At 43.6% G+C, this 15635-nt stretch overlaps 1 protein-coding gene across 3 annotated transcripts in view; it reads left to right on the top strand.

The window, feature by feature from the left end:
• The first annotated feature begins 308 nt into the window (after positions 1 to 308).
• SLC25A13 (solute carrier family 25 member 13) overlaps positions 309 to 15635 on the top strand; it is a 203307-nt gene continuing 187980 nt past the window's right edge. For 2 of the 3 annotated variants that reach the window (XM_027102493.1, XM_027102492.1), the window contains exon 1: positions 309 to 513. In XM_027102493.1, coding sequence (XP_026958294.1) covers positions 499 to 513 — 15 coding nt within the window. In that variant the 5' untranslated portion in view covers positions 309 to 498. Of the gene's footprint in view, positions 514 to 2295; positions 2417 to 15635 lie in introns of all 3 variants that reach the window. The other variant, XM_027102494.1, reaches the window with a different exon arrangement.

Raw genomic sequence — 15635 nt, 5'->3', positions numbered from 1 at the left:
CGGGATTCCTTATAGCAGACAGGAGCCCCTTTGAAAGGGAACACCTGGCTACACATGGCACCAAGTGTAGTTCTCAACTTCCCCAGGCTGTGTGCCCCGCCTGTGGGTCTCGAGGGCCCTGGAGCAGCCCCTAGAAGCAGCCGAAGCCCTCGGCCCCACCACAGAAGTCGCCGCTGCTGGACAGCGGAGCCGGGGTCACGTGCGCGGGTCCGGTCCACCGCCCCCAGACCCGGGCCCGCCCCGGCAGAAGGGCAGAGGCCATCGGGATCACGCGCGCCCCGGCGGCCCTGGCCGGGCCCAGCCAATGGGCTGGCGGCGCCCGCATGACCCGCGCCGGCGGGAGGGCGTGGGGAGGCAGGCCGGGCGCGCACGCTGCCAGGCTGTATCGCCGCTCCCGCCGCCGTCGGGACTGGAAGTGAGCGGCCCGGGCCCGCAGCACCAGCGAGCCAGTGAGAGCGTCCCGCAGCCTCCGGCAGCCTCCCGCACCCGGTGCAAAGCATGGCGGCCTCCAAGGTAAGCGTCGGCCCCTTGGCCGGTTGCCCCGGCGGGCGCGAGGGGCCCGGGCGTTCACGTGCCGGGCTGGTGCAACCGGGAAAGCAGAAAGAAAGGGGCGCGGGGCAGCTGTTCCACCTTGCAGCAGAGGGAGGAGGGAGGTGCCCGCCCCTCCCGGGCAGCCCAGACGGCCGGTGCGGAGAACGGGGACCGGGGCCCGACCTTGCAGCAGGAACTTTGCTGGCTGGACCCTCCCACTTGGCCCGGGCGGGGAGTCAGTGCCGGGCCTGCGCCCGGCGGGCCGAGCCAAAGCCGGTGAGCAGGAGCGGACAGGAGCGCGTCCCGGGGCGTGGGAGTGCTCGGGGTCTGCAGGTCCGTACTGCTACCCCAGCGCACTCGCGCTCCTTACCCTGGTAGTTGTTGACCCGAGCTGCTTCCCGGGGGTCACAGCCCGCGCAGAAGCCTAATCCCATTCGGTTTCAGAGGCTCCGCCCTCTCACGGGTGGGGAAGTCACCTTAACTTCCGTTTTGGAGACTGCTTGAGAGAGTTGGCCTGGGCGTGTGTGCGTAAAAACTCCAAAGCACCCGCATCCCCCCAGGTCCCCCGCTTCTCGTCCTTCTCTCCGCATCTGACAACACTTACATACCGGCCTCTAAGCGTTTGAGAGGCTTCTTTTTAGAAATGACAAAACAGATTGTCTTGGGAGCCTGTAACTCCTGTGAAGTTCTACTTAAAAGGAATTCTGCGTAAGGTGACTCATTAACTAACCCAGAGGAAAGGGAGCTCCGACAGCTTGACCTTTCCTCTTTTACCATTTCTTGAAACCTGGACACCATTTCAGCTTCTTTGGACTCCATTTCAACTTTTCTGGCAGAATACCATATTTAGTCCCAATCACTTGAATCATTGGAATTTATTGCTTTTAATTTTAAGTTCATGAAGGCAGCCCTTTAATCAAGCCTATACAACTTCTTAGCTCATTTTAAGTGCAGTGAACTTAAATATACCCAACATTTCAAACATTTGTCCTTAATCAAAACTCTGTGATAACCCTCAAGAGGAAAACATGGCCAACACATCATATTCCTATTTGAGCAAACTAATCACATTTGCAATGGAAATTGTAAGCAGACAGATATATTTAAATGCTGTTCTATGACTTAAGTTTCTCCGAGCGTCCCGAAATCTGCAGGCTTTTCGGTGTTCCTAGATTATGTGGCCTAAGTGGCCTTTCTCTTTTCCTTAATGACTCTGAGTTCCATCCTAAGGAGTGTGCTCTGGGTATGCATGTGCAGACACATGGGTATGTATATAACTGTTCTAGTTAGATTCCCTGAGGATCACTGGGATTCATTTTTGGAACCTACATTAGCCCTTTCAAACCCAATAGCCCTTGACCTTTTCTTTGCATTAAATTTGCATGCAATGAGTACAAGTCACCCTCAAGGTGACTTCTTCCAGGAGAGTAGGTGGGAGTAGATACCCATACTTTACTGTCATTTTTATGTCTATAGATGAGTTAAATAATTTTACTTAATTTGGAGATAAAGTGAGGAACTTAAATTGAGGAGTATGCATGTAAATGGAGTATAAGACTGATTAACTAGTTTGAAATAAAATAAACGACATGGAAGGAGGTTTAACTTTTTGGTTGTATTTTTATTAAACTGTCACTTCATATCAATAAGTGCAGTTGAATTTTAGCCAAGTAGTGAGAGTCAGGGAAAATGAAACATTTCATTTTTACTCTTTGGGAACTTGTGTTTTTGTTTATTTATTCATTTAAACTTGCCTCTTTTCAGGATTTCTGATGGCTCATGTCATATATACATATATTTATAAACCAACAAGACATATCAAAATCAAGTCAAAGTAGATGAGAAAAACAGGATAAAGGGAAAATAAGATGAAGCCAGGACTAAGGTTAGTGGAAAATAAGGATGTATGTACTTGCTAGAGGTGACTGAATTTTCTAGCAGCCAAAGCAAAGAGGAAGTGATCAGTGAGGTCAGTTACTTGGGAGAGAGGTCTCCTTTTTCTGCTATGTGAGGGCAGTTTCTCCCCATCTTTTTTTTTTTGCGGTACGCGGACGTCTCACTGTTGTGGCCTCTTCCGTTGCGGAGCACAGGCTCCGGATGCGCAGGCTCAGTGGCCATGGCTCATGGGACCAGCCGCTCCGCAGCATGTGGGATCTTCCTGGACCAGGGCACGAACCCGTGTCCCCTGCATCGGCAGGCGGACTCTTCAACCACTGCGCCACCAGGGAAGTCCCCCATCTCTTTTTATACGCAGTGAGCAAACTGCATTCAAAACTACCTCATGACCACAAACGTATGTTTGTGGATTCCATAAGGCCATTTCTTATAGTGTTTCTCATTTTAGCTCAAGGGCGGTAAATGTAGGTCCCCAAATGAGCTGTGCTGGTCCACCTTAGTCCAAGAATACCCCTTATTTAGTTGCCTTTGGACTCTTATTAGGGTGAGGTGATTCTGTCCTCTATTAGGCAGTGCTGGGCAGCCCCAATTCAAGGCCATGCTCTTTGCTTTTTCCTGGAGCACAGATATTCCATATTGAACACAGAGCCATAGGTTTAGCAATCTTAATCTGGGAGTAGGATTGACATCCGCTCTTAAAACTTGAGGAACCTGACTAGAAGAGAATCCCATCTCAGTGGAGTGTCTAAGATTCTGGAGTGCCCAGAATCAGAAACTGGTCTTTTATTTATTCTTTTTTTTTGGCCACGCTGTGTGGCTTGCGAAATCTTAGTTCCCTGATCAGGGATTGAACCCAGGCCCTGGGCAGTGAAAGCGCAGAGTCCTAATCACTGGACCTCCAGGGAATTCCCTTTTATTTATTCAAACATAACTAATTTTTCATGTCCCTCTTCCTTTAAATAGTATAAATAGGAAGGCTGAGAATCTGTTCTTTGGTCTGCTTTTATTTTGATTTCTGCTTGATGGTTACTACTTAATGCAAAAGGTATTTGTTTTTTCATGAAGTAACATTGATCTGAAACTTGGTGTTTTGAGATGAACTTAGAAAACTTCAATTCTCTTGCTGCCGCCTTTTGTAGGAATAATCCTTACGGGTTCCCTTGGTAGATCGTAGATGATAAGTGGTCTGCCTGTACTGCTAGTGTTATTTTGAGTATTTCTTTAAAAAACTTCCAAGCACTGCCCTACATGTATTGAAATGAAAATGAGTTTTTTAAATTCTATTTTATATATTTCCATAAAAAATTCATTTTTAAAAAGTAGTGTTAGAGAGGGTATCCTTTTCTTGTAGTTGTAGTCAACGTTCCCTTTTTGTCACAGGTTGAGTTTATTATCCATTAAGAATGATGAAATTAAACTAGGCGAAACTGTTAAAAGAGATTGCTCACTGGAGTTCACGTGTGAGAGATGTTCAGGTATAAAACTGGACTCCAATAATTTGGGTGAAATTAACCTAGAACTAAAAGAAGAACATTTGAAGACAAGCTAAAGCATTCATAATCATGAAAATTTGGTCTGTAGTGCTAATACACTTAGTATTGCTATTCCATTGTTGACTGAGTTGTTGCCGTGATCGTTTAGAATTGTGTGTATTGTGTTCTTTCTAATGTTGCAAACGGGAATAAACTAAGGATAGGAAAATGAACTGGACTCCGTTTGGACCTTCAAGAAAACCACAACCATACCACAGGCTAAATCCTCTCATGGAAGTGCCCCAGGTAGGGTTAGTGCCATAACAAGGGCTTATGGGAGCATCAGGGAAGGAGCCCGTTTCTGTCAGGGGAGGGGAGGGAGTGTCTGAAAGGTAGTGGTATTTCAAAAGGAATAGTCAGAGGAAGAGGGAAGACCATTCCAGTGACAGGAAACAGCAAATGAAAGAAAGAGAGGTGAGAGCACCTGCTGCGTTTAGGGGATAGCAGGTAATAAAATCAACTGGAGAGTAGCTAACACTTACTATTTACTAGATGTGAGATTCAGTTCTAAATGCTTTTCATTATTAACTCGCCTAATGCCCCTAACAGTCCTATGAGTTACATACTATAATTTCTGGTTTATAGATGAAGACTCAGACACCAAGGGGTGATGTAAGTGGCCTAAGATCTGATAATTAAAAAGTGAAGAAGCTGGGTTTCAAATCAGCCAGTCTGGCTCCAGGGTCTGTGCTCTTACCCTGTCCACCATGTTGTTTGCCTGGTAGTTTAGCATAATGGAGAGTAGAGTTTATGGGAGGAGGGGGAGATGGCTTGGGAGGGGAAATTAGATGCCTCTTATTTAAGACATTTATTTAGGTCTTGTAACTGTAAACCAGACTTTTATTTTTGAGAACCACTTACACAGTGCTTACTGTGTGCGAGGCACTTTCCCAAGTGCTTTACAAATAATAACTCCTTTATTTTTCATAATACCAAAAGTAGGTGTGGTCTATTTTTGTCCTCATTTTACAGGTGAGAAAACTGAGGTCTGGAGAGGTTAAGTAATTTCCTCACGGTTATACAGAGAATAAGCAATACAGCTTGGATTTGAACCCAGCCAGTCTGTGCTCAGAGTCTCTGCCTCACCCGCCCAGGCCTTAAAAAGAAGTTCCATTTGCAGAGGTGCATGTGAGAATTCACATGTTATCAGTTATGGGCATGTGTATTTCCTGATCATTCCAGTGCAGTAGTTTGTATCTGTAGAATGCTTTGGCACTCAGTATATGCTTCATTGTTAAGTGGTTTTTGAACCAGATTGCACAGGCCAGAAATTGTCATATACTTTTTTTTTAAACAACTTTATTGAGATATAGGTCATATGCCATAAAAGTCACCCATTTAAAGTGTACACGTCAGTGGTTTTTTGTATATTCACAGAGTTGTGCAACTATCATCACTGTCATTTACCTTTGTAAAAATTTTAACCCAGTGTTCACTAATTAGGACTTGGGCTATATATTTAACCTCCATGTTTTTCATGCTTCTCATCAATAATAATACCCTCTTCAGAGGTTTGTTACTGAGGATAAAATGTGATTGAGTTTATTAAGGATATTCTTCAGGTTGAAGGTTTTCTCTCCCATATGGTAAAAACGGCTAGGTATTTGATGGTATAATAATAGTATAATAAAACAGATCAGTTTTTTGTACTGGACAGGAAGGAAAGAATGTTTTGAGTTGTTTTTATGCAGCCATGATGCTGGTAAGTTTCTGTGCTTCCACTGATGTTTGGATTTAGGGTTTCTTAAATTGATGGTGCTGGATGGGCCTTGGGGTTTACATAACACAATGTTCCTCACTCCTCCCTTCGTTAATCTTGTTCCGTTTTACCAGGTGAAGAAATGGAGTCCTAGAAAAGTTTGTAGTTGGTCCAAGTTCCCTTGAAACCCGTTTGCTTTTTGCACTATTGTAGTCCAGGGGTTCTCAGCACATTATAGTCCTCTGGACTGGTATAAAAGTGCTGATGCCTGGGTCTCACCCAGAGGTTCTGATTTAGTTGGACTTAGGTGTGGCCTGAGCGTCAAGGTTTTTGAAAGCTCCCCAAGTGAATCAAATCTGCTTCTGAGGTTGCTAGCCACTGCTCTAGGCAGTTTTCCTGCTCTTTGCTTCAGCTGATCCTCTGATGGTTCCTTCTTGGAATAAGGAAGGAATGCAGTGAGATCAATGCAAGTCTCTGGTGTGTCAATTCAAAGGAAGGATACATAGGGGTCCCTACAAGTTGTCTTCTTTCTTGACAATTTCTTTTCAGTCCTTCTGCCTCGTTTCACCTTCGTGCTTAGGCATCAAGTTTATATAGTTTTGTAGTTATCCTAGAATATGGGTTTTATCACCAAATTGATTGAAAGCTCCTTTTGTCTCCTGTAAGTCTCAGTGGTTTTCTGTATCAGTGTAGGTGCTTGAGGGGGGAAGTGTTGCAAAGAGCAAGGTAACCCTGGTCTTGCAGCCTTTTCCCTGGCTAACCTAGTTGGGTGCCCATGTGTTGTCAATGTTCCCCAGTTGGGTCACAGGGCTTTACAAGTGTTGTTTAGCAAATAGAGAACTGGGGGTGGGGAGAGGGATGGGAAGGGTTGAAAGCCCTGTAGGGTAAGAAAATCAGGGAGCAGGTCTTCCTGGATATCAAGTTCTTCTGTAATTGCTGGAGTTGCTCTGACTCCTTCGGCCTCTTTGACCTTTTGTCCTACGACTGGCCTCTGCTTTTTTTTTTTTTTTTGCGGTACGCGGGACTCTCACTGTCGTGGCCTCTCCCGTTGCGGACGGAGCACAGGCTCCGGACGCGCAGGCTCAGCGGCCATGGCTCACGGGCCCAGCCGCTCTGCGGCATGTGGAATCTTCCCGGACCGGGGCACGATCCCGTGTCCGCTGCATCCGCAGGCGGACTCTCAACCTCTGCGCCACCAGGGAAGCCCTGCTCTTTTTTTAATGGAAACACATTTTTAAAAAATTTTATTTATTTTTTGGCTGCGTTTGGGTCTTCGTCGCTGCATGCAGGCTTTCTCTAGTTGCGGCGAGCAGGGGCTATTCTTCATTGCACTGCGCGGGCTTCTCATTGCAGTGGCTTCTCTTTTTGCGGAGCATGGGCTTTAGGCACGTGGGCTTCAGTAGTTGTGGCTTGCAGGCTCTAGAGCGCAGGCTCAGTAGTTGTGGTGCATGGGCTTAGTTGCTCTGCAGCATGTGGGATCTTCCCGGACCAGGGCTCGAACCCGTGTCTCCTGCATTGGCAGGTGGATTCTTAACCACTGCGCCACCAGGGAAGCCCCAGCCTCTGCTTTTGTTGAGTTCTTAGATGGAGGCATTCCTTCTTGTGTTCTCCACTATCTGTGAGGATTAGCTCTGCTGAGCCTGGTCCATTCCTACTCACCCTGCCCATCATTGGCTGCTTCATAGCACTTATCCTTCCCACCATGTTTTCTTGGATCCCTTTGTGTGAATCTGCTGGTGTGGTTGCTTCTGCTTGGGATGTGCCCTTGTCACAGTGATGTAATTCCCTTGGCAAAGTACTTAATAGCAACTGAGCAAACCCTGTTTTTCATGGCCTGTTTAACCAGACCCTCTTGTTAGGTCAAGTCAACCCCATCAATGGTGGCTCTGGTCTCTTAGCTCAGAATTATTCCCAGTGGCTGATTTGTAGAGTGGTGGTCTGGTTTGTTGGTTGGAAACGTTTAAAAGATAGTGTACTCGAACTCACCATTTCCTTTGGAAATTTGCCTTGTAGTTGCATGAGTGAATATAGGCCTGGTGATTTCTTTTGACTTTAGGTGCTGACAACATAGCAAAATTACCAGTGTTGAAATTCTTAGCAATTCAATGTAAATAAACCACTCTATTTAATGGCTGTTATTAGGCTGGTAGCTTTGTCTTGATTTCCACATGTAGTCACAGTCTCCACATGTTTTCCATGAAAACTGTTGACTTGATATGAAAGTCAGATATTTCAATATACAATTACTGTTTTATGGTAAAATGTCTTTTGCATAAGACATAAGACAGTAAAATTTGTAAGAAAATTGTCTAAGTAAGTGTAGGGGAGGAAAAAGTTTCCCTCAACTCTCTTAGGGTCCCTGGCTGGGTCTGAAAATTAAAACGACAAAGGCAGATTAACAAAAGAAAAGTATACAAATTTTGCTGAATTTTTATGTGTACATGAGAACCTTCACATGAGAATGAAAGTGACCAGAGCAGAAAGCTTTAAAACCTTTTGGACAATGAAAAATAAATTTGTAAAGAATTGACAAGACAAAAGGGAAGTAAATGGTGAAGAAGTAACTAGGAAGATAAGGGTGGGTTTAACAAGGTTTGTGTGTGCAGGTTTTTTGGCCCCAACTTCCCCATCTTTGGTGATGATTGTCTCCTCTCCTCCTGGAACAGGGATGGTACCTTTTGTAGGGGAGTTTATGACCTGTTTCAGGAAAGAAGGTTGGGGTTGTGTGTGGGGATGGTCAGAGTGACCTTCCTGTTTCTGCTGTTTTCTTAAACTCCTTCAGCTTAAGATACTGAATATGCCAAGGTGCCGCATTTTGGGGTAGCATGTCCTGAACCTCGTCATAAGCCTGATTTGAACAGGTTTTTAGACCTGGGCTCATATTCAGTAGTTTTCCTGAGTTAGACATGATTTGTATCTGTCTGATCCCAGCCACAGTTGTAGTCTGAGATGTAGAGGACACCCAGCTGCTCAGTCAGCACCCCTTTCTCATGTGGGAAAACGCTTCAAGAACTTTTTTTTTTTTTTAATTTTAAATTAGTAGCTCTGGTTTAGTGAAAGAGCCCTGGACTAGAAGGCAGGAGAACCTGGATTACAGGTCCAGTGCTTCCACTGATGGTGAGAACGTGGACAAGTCTGACTTCTCTGGGCGCTCAGAATCCCCGTGAAGCAAACAGGGCCTATCTGTGACGTCTGTGATGAGCAAATGAAGTATAACATGGGAAAGCACTTTGGGGGTTATGAAGTGCTATAGGGACTGTCAAGTGATGTCTGTTGGAGACTGTGGGACGTTTCTACCTAACTGAAAACTAGGGGCATAGGTATTATTTGACCTACCTGAACAAAAGATGGTGTGCTTTTCTTAAGCTCATGATCTACTAAATAGTCACCATAATGGCTAGACAGTCTGGCTGCTTCAGTAATCAGATTCTCTGAGTGGTGTGGTCCCTTCCTGGAGCCTTGCTATTAGAAGCTTATGGTCCAAGGACCAGGAACATTGGTTTTACTCGGGAGCTTGTTAGAATTGCAGCATCTGTGGACTCATCCCAATTATTCTGTTGCATCAGAATCTGCATTTTAAATAGATCCCCAGGGGATTGTATACACATTAAAGTTTAAAGAATATTGGTCTGGAACTCTCATTACTGTGTAATTAAATGTAGCTGCCTTTCTAAACTGAGGGTACAGTACTTTTTGATTTGGTTGTAAGTCAGTCCAACTTTTTGCAGAATTAAATACATAGTGATAAAACCCAGTATAAATTTTAGGATTCTTCGGGTTAATTTTGATTCCATTGGAGCCAGGGTATTATTTTGGATGGTGTCTCTGTGTTATTATTTAAGGGTTGTACTCGTCTCCATTTCTTTACTACCCACCTGTACTTAAAATTCCTGAAAATGAACTTATGCCTATTCTAGTTTTTGACATTCTCTCCTTTGGGTCTCCAGTAACCTCTGTTCTGAAACTGTTGGCCCGTCCTCCTTATCTCTGGCCTCACAGGACCCCGTGTCCCACTCCTTCCTTCCTGGAGCACCTTCTGTCAGCTTTCATGATGTGCCCTCTCCTGCTTGGTCCCTTAACTCATACTTATTCTCCTTGGCCGGCTTCTTTTTGTCCTTCTGCTCTCCCCTGAAATGTTGGTGTTCCCCAGGCCTCTGCCTCAGATCCTTTTCCTTCTGACGGGTGATAACTTCATGGTACTCCCCGTGGGGCAGCTCTCTCAAGCACTGGCCTTGAGTTTTTGACTTTTTGTTGGAAATCTCAACTGGCTTGTCTCAAAGATATTCCAAACTCTGTTTACTAGAATTGAATTCATCTTCTTGGTCATTCCTTACTTTTAGCTGCAGTTTAACTTTCCTACCAGTTAAAGTTTCTGGTTAGTTCGCTAAGTACTTGGGTGGGCAACCAGGAGAGACACCATTGGCAGGAACTTGGATATGGGCAAAGAGATGGGTCAGTCAAACCCTTCTCATTCCCTGGAGCAGGTGTGTCCCATCTCCTCCATTTATGTTCAGGTCCTCATTCCTTTTTAGGTCCAGCATTGCCATAGCTCCAAGCTGGTTTTGCCTTTGGTCTCTTCTCTGCACTTTCCTCTCCATTCTGCCCAGAACTGTCAAAGGAAGCCTGTAAGATTGGCCCTTGTGTCCCTGTTCAGAGCAGTCCTTTGTTCATGAGCACAGCACTTAACAGTTTTTAAAAAGTGCATTCAAGTGTGTTATTGATTCCAACTGCATGCCAGCTCCTATACTGAGTGCTGGGCTTCCTCAAACGAGTAAGCTATTGGATTTGTTTTCAAGAACTCACAGTCTACAGAGATTAAAATGACCAGATAATGTGCAGACCCAAGCTTCATTATCTGATCTTTATAATCATCTACAAGACAGCAGGGAAGGTGTCATAACCTCATTTGACAGAGAAACTTAAGGTTCAGAAAGGTTACGCAGATGACAGTGACAACAGCAGCTGACACAAGCCAGATACTGTTCTAGGCACTCTGTATGTGAAGTAATTTAATCTTCACAACAATCCCACGGCATGTAAGTGCTATTATTGTCTCCATTATACAGATGGGGAAACTCATCTGTACAGAGTGGTTAAGTCTCTTGAGGCACAGAGAGGTTACATGACTTGCCCAAGGTCACACACCTTTCAAGTGGCAGAGCTATGACTGGAGCACACGCAGCCTGGCTGCAGAGTCCACGAACATAACCACTGTACTACATTGCCCTCTTTAATCTACCTTGCTGCACAGTGTGGCTTCATTATGCCTAAAGAATAATATTTAATCTCATTAGTCAGTTTATGCCTCCTTGGTCTTGACTGTGGTCTAACTTTTCCAGTATTACCTCATGCCCATTCCCTTCTCATATCCTTCACAGCGGTTTGTAAATGTGACATGTTCAACCCCTGTTCAGATTCTGTGCCATAAAGCTATGGCAACAGTGTAGCAGGAAAAAAGGGAGCCTGTTTGTTTGTTTAATTTACAGCTCAGTCAGAGACAAGAATGTTTCTTGTCATTCCTCTATATTGGTGGGCGGATTTTGTTTGTTTTTTTAGTTCTCTCCTTCAGTTTTAGGGAAAGCGGTCTTAGTTTTATTCCCTCATTCCTTGAAGTATCTGTAAGGATGTTAAATCCCATGTCCTAGTTTTTATAGTTGGTTTGTTCTAATCAAGATTCAGACACAGTCTGCACATGGCATTTGGTCGATATCGTCTTTTAACTCTTGTTAATCTATAGGTTTGACTACCCATCTTTTTTTGTGTTTCCTTGCAGTTTATTTGATGAGTGAATTGGGTCATCTTTCCTGTAGTTTCCCACAATTTGGAATTTGCTGATTGTACCCCCCTGATGTTCATCTGTCCCTAGTGTTTCCTGACAATTGATAGTTCGGTCTGGATGCTTGATCAAGTTTAAGATTTTATTTTTTCTTTATTTTTTGTTTTTGGCTAGAATACTTCCTAGGTGGTTGCTGGCTGCCTCTCTCAGGTTACTGGATCCTTGGTACTGGATACGCCCATCAGGAGGCACGTAATTCCTGGTTGTTTCCTACGTTGTTATGTTTGGTGAGTGGGTTTGGATGTTGCCTTCCTGCTGCACCAGCGTTTTGCGTAATGGTTTCTTTTAGTTGGCTACGTTTTCACATTCACAATTGTTCTTTGTGGTGCATTGTGATGTTCATCCTTTAAAAACACACACGTGTGCCTGTGTGTCTACACGTATGTATGTATATATACATATATATTACAATGAGTGTGTATCACAGTTACAGCAAATAGGGGCTATTAAAATCAGTTGGATATTCATTAGTGGGCACAGAGTTTGTGTTTGGGATGATGAAATGGATAGTTCTCATGGTTGTACAACATTGTGAATGTCCTCAGTGCCGTTGAATTGTACACTTAAAAATGGTCAAAATGTTAAATTTTATGTGTTTTATCACAATAAAAACAGATCAATTGAGACTGGATTGTAACATACTGAATTTTTTTAAAAAAATTAATCATTCCATGACTATTATTCTTTCCCAAAAAGAGTCAAAGTGAGATGGAGGTGGGGAAGTAAAATTCTTACTTACTGAAGAATCAACTAATCAAGTAGAAGGTATGATAGAATTAGAAAAAGAAGACAAACTATTTGGCAACCTGCAGGTAATTGATTCAGGCACGTGTCCTCAGTGGATGCTAAAACCTTCAGTAAAAGATTGTTGGAATTCTCCCTGTCTCAAAGTATCTCCCTATAAATTACTAACTACAAAGGGGAAAAAGTACCGTTATAAGGGAGGGCGCGGCCTCAATCTGTGATCCAATTTAACATCATCAGAAGGAGGGAAAAGCTAGCATGGCACACCCACAGGTGTGATGCCATGAGAAGTATACAATGTGACCTTTAGAGATTTCTTGCCAAAAATGTTGAATCTGAATCTAATCATGAGGAAACAATTAGATAAATCTAGAAAATAGGACGTTCTGTAAGACCTCTGGCTTTAAAAATGCCAATGTTATGAATGAAAAGGCTAGATTAAAGGAGGCTCCCGAAGAGACATGACAACCAAATGCAGTGCTTGAACGTGGATCCAAAATAAATAAAACAGTGGCCCTGTTGGAGCAACCTGAATAAGGAGTTTATATTAAATTATACTGTAATAGTTGGCTAGGGCTGCCATAACAAAGTACCACAGAATGAGTGGCCTAAACGACAGAAATTTATTTTCATGCAAATCTAGAGGCTAAAAGTCCAAGATCAAGGTGTTGAGAAGGTTGGTTTCTTCTGAGGCTTCTCTCTTTGGCTCATAGATGGCCTTTGTCTCTGTGTGTCTTTACATGGTCTTCCCTCTGTGTCTGTGTCCTAATTTCCTCCTCTTATAAGGACACCAGTCTTAAGGGATGAAGGCCCACCTTAATGACCTCATTTTACCTTAATTACTACTTTCAATATCCTATCTCCAAATACAGATTCATTCTGAGGTACTGGGGGTTTAGGGCTTCAACATATGAATTTTGTGGGGACACAGTTCAGCCCATAACAGATATTAAATCATTTTTAAATTGTCTTGGGTGAGATAGTGATATTGATGTTCTGAAGGAAAATGGTCCTTGCTGTTTCTTATATTTTATGTTTTCCACTAGATTTTAAACTGATGACAGGGACCTCAAAGTACCTGTTACATAACATTCAGACACCATTTGTTGAATCTTTCGTTTACTTGGGGGTGCCACCCATGGCAACGTGAAAGGGAGCAGATTTCTGCTGCATGCGTGTGGTTTGTTGGAAACTTCTCTTTTTCTAATAACCATTTTCTCAAGCCCCTCCATCCCTCACTAAACTAAAAAAACTAATAATCTGGAATACTTGAGGAGTTGTGCATGGGTAGCCCCCAGGAGAGCGCATGGTGGAGAATCATAGCTGCGGAGTAAACCTCAGCAGGGATTGGGCTGTTCAAGGTAGATGAATCTCCATGACTACAGAGAAGCTGCTTCAGAAGGATGCTCCTGGAGAAATGTGCTTCCTTTTGACTAAGAAGGTCCAGCTGCATTATAGCGAGACATTCCCAGCAGGTCCCAACAGTATGTCTGCTGATTCAGACCAGCTGGTCCCAGTAGCATACTGCACCCTCCAGGTGGCTTGACAGGAAAGGCTGGTGATATATCCGGTCTCTTATCTGACTCTGCCAGGCCCACTGGCAAGGACTTTCATCCTTGTGTGTCTTCACGAACGTATTTTATTGCAGGTTGATGTTGACTCTGCGCTTCAAGATTCCACTTTCTTTCCATTGTGAACTGAGATGGGCATCTCAGTTCCAGAGTAAAAGCCCAGCTCCTGGTCTCCTTATGGTGCTTCTTGGAGGTTTTTGTTAGCCCATTTTGGTGTCCACCAGCAGTTTAAGAAGAGCCCGGTCTTGACCTTTGCCCAGCTTTCCATTGGGTTATTTGCCTTCTCATATTGACTTGTTCTAAGAGCGCTTTTAAATTAAGAACCTTGGCCTTTTGTCCTGTTACACATTATTTATATGTTTATTTTTTGCAGTTGTTTGATGTTTAATGGGTTCATACGCACTTTTGATTTTTAGAACTTTTTATGTTACACATTTATTAATCTTTTCCTGTATGGTTTCTGCATTCTGGTTTGTCTATCATGTTTAAACACAGCTTTCCCTCTTAGTATTACATAAGAAACCACTCATGTTTGATGTCAGATGAAAGGTAGGAAACCAGTTTAATTTTTGTTGTTGTTGTTCAATCGCAGGAGGTCATGAACCTTCACTAGTGCCACTTCATCAGCCAGCATGACCTACTGCCAGCTCAGCCCAGACCCTCTGCTGGCTCAGATTCTTAAGAGGAGCTCTGATTAGTTCAGAAAGCCAAGAGAGCCTTCCCTTAGGGCTCAGCTGTCCACTGATGACTCAGTCAGCTGGGCCGCTATGAATATGGAAAGGATACAACGAACTGGCAAGCAAGGCACTGCTAGATTCTGTCCCAGAGTATGCTACTTTCATTCAATCCTGATTCTCACTCACTCTCTCTCTGTAACAGGTGAGAAAATAGGAAGGCATATTGCTGGTTAGCAGTAGAGTCAGAATTCAGACGTCCATTTGCAAAGTCCATAAAAGTAGGTGTAAATAGCATTCTATGAGGGAAATCTGGTTAGAGAATCTGGAAAATCTTCCAGGAGGAATTGGCATTTGACTTAAGCCTTAAAAAAATAGTAGCATTTTTTAAACTTCTCATTATGGAAATTTTCCATAAAAAATTAGAACAGTGTAACAAACTCCCATGTCCCTTTCTAAACTACACCCTCTCTTGTCCTCTCATCCCTCTGAGTTTTTCAGAGCAGATCCCCAACATCATATCTGTAAATATCACTGTGTATCTCTAAAAAAGATTTTTTAAATGCACAACCAAAATATCATTGTCACATCTAAAAAAATTTTAGTGCTTCCTCAATATGATCAAATATCTATTCTGTACACATTTTACATATTTCCCCTATTGTCTTACAATTTTTAAAAATTGTTTTCTGAATTGTCATCTAAATAAGGCCCAGGCAATGCAATTGGTTGATATGACCTAATTTTGTTTAATCTCTAGGTTCCCTGCTTTCTTAATCTCCTGTTCTTTCTTTTTTCCTTCTGAAAGTCATGATCACATATGATTAAAATCACGGACTCTGTTCAAATTATGGCTCTGGGCAAGTTACTCTACCTCTGTCTACCTCAGTTTCCTCATCTGTAAACAGGGCATGGTTGTTTTTACTTCCCGGGTTATTGGGAGGGTCAATATGCTCATGTTTCTAAAGCTCAGAGCCAGGCCTGGACATAGTAAGCTTTACAGAAGTGTGGGCTTCCAGAGGGGTGTGGAACCAGAGCACTTGCTCAGAGTCATGTTGAAAATCGTGGGAGAGGAAAGAGGAGGGGTTGCTCCAGTGAAATTGTGCCCAGTCTTTGGGACGAGGATCCCGGCTGTGCAGAGGGCTCCTGTGC

The sequence above is a fragment of the Aethalodelphis obliquidens genome, unplaced genomic scaffold (genome assembly GCF_003676395.1).
Source record: "Aethalodelphis obliquidens isolate GAN/ISIS:26980383/991018 unplaced genomic scaffold, ASM367639v1 scaffold5, whole genome shotgun sequence".
NCBI lineage: Eukaryota > Metazoa > Chordata > Mammalia > Artiodactyla > Delphinidae > Aethalodelphis > Aethalodelphis obliquidens.
This window is presented reverse-complemented; position numbering and strand designations above follow the sequence as displayed.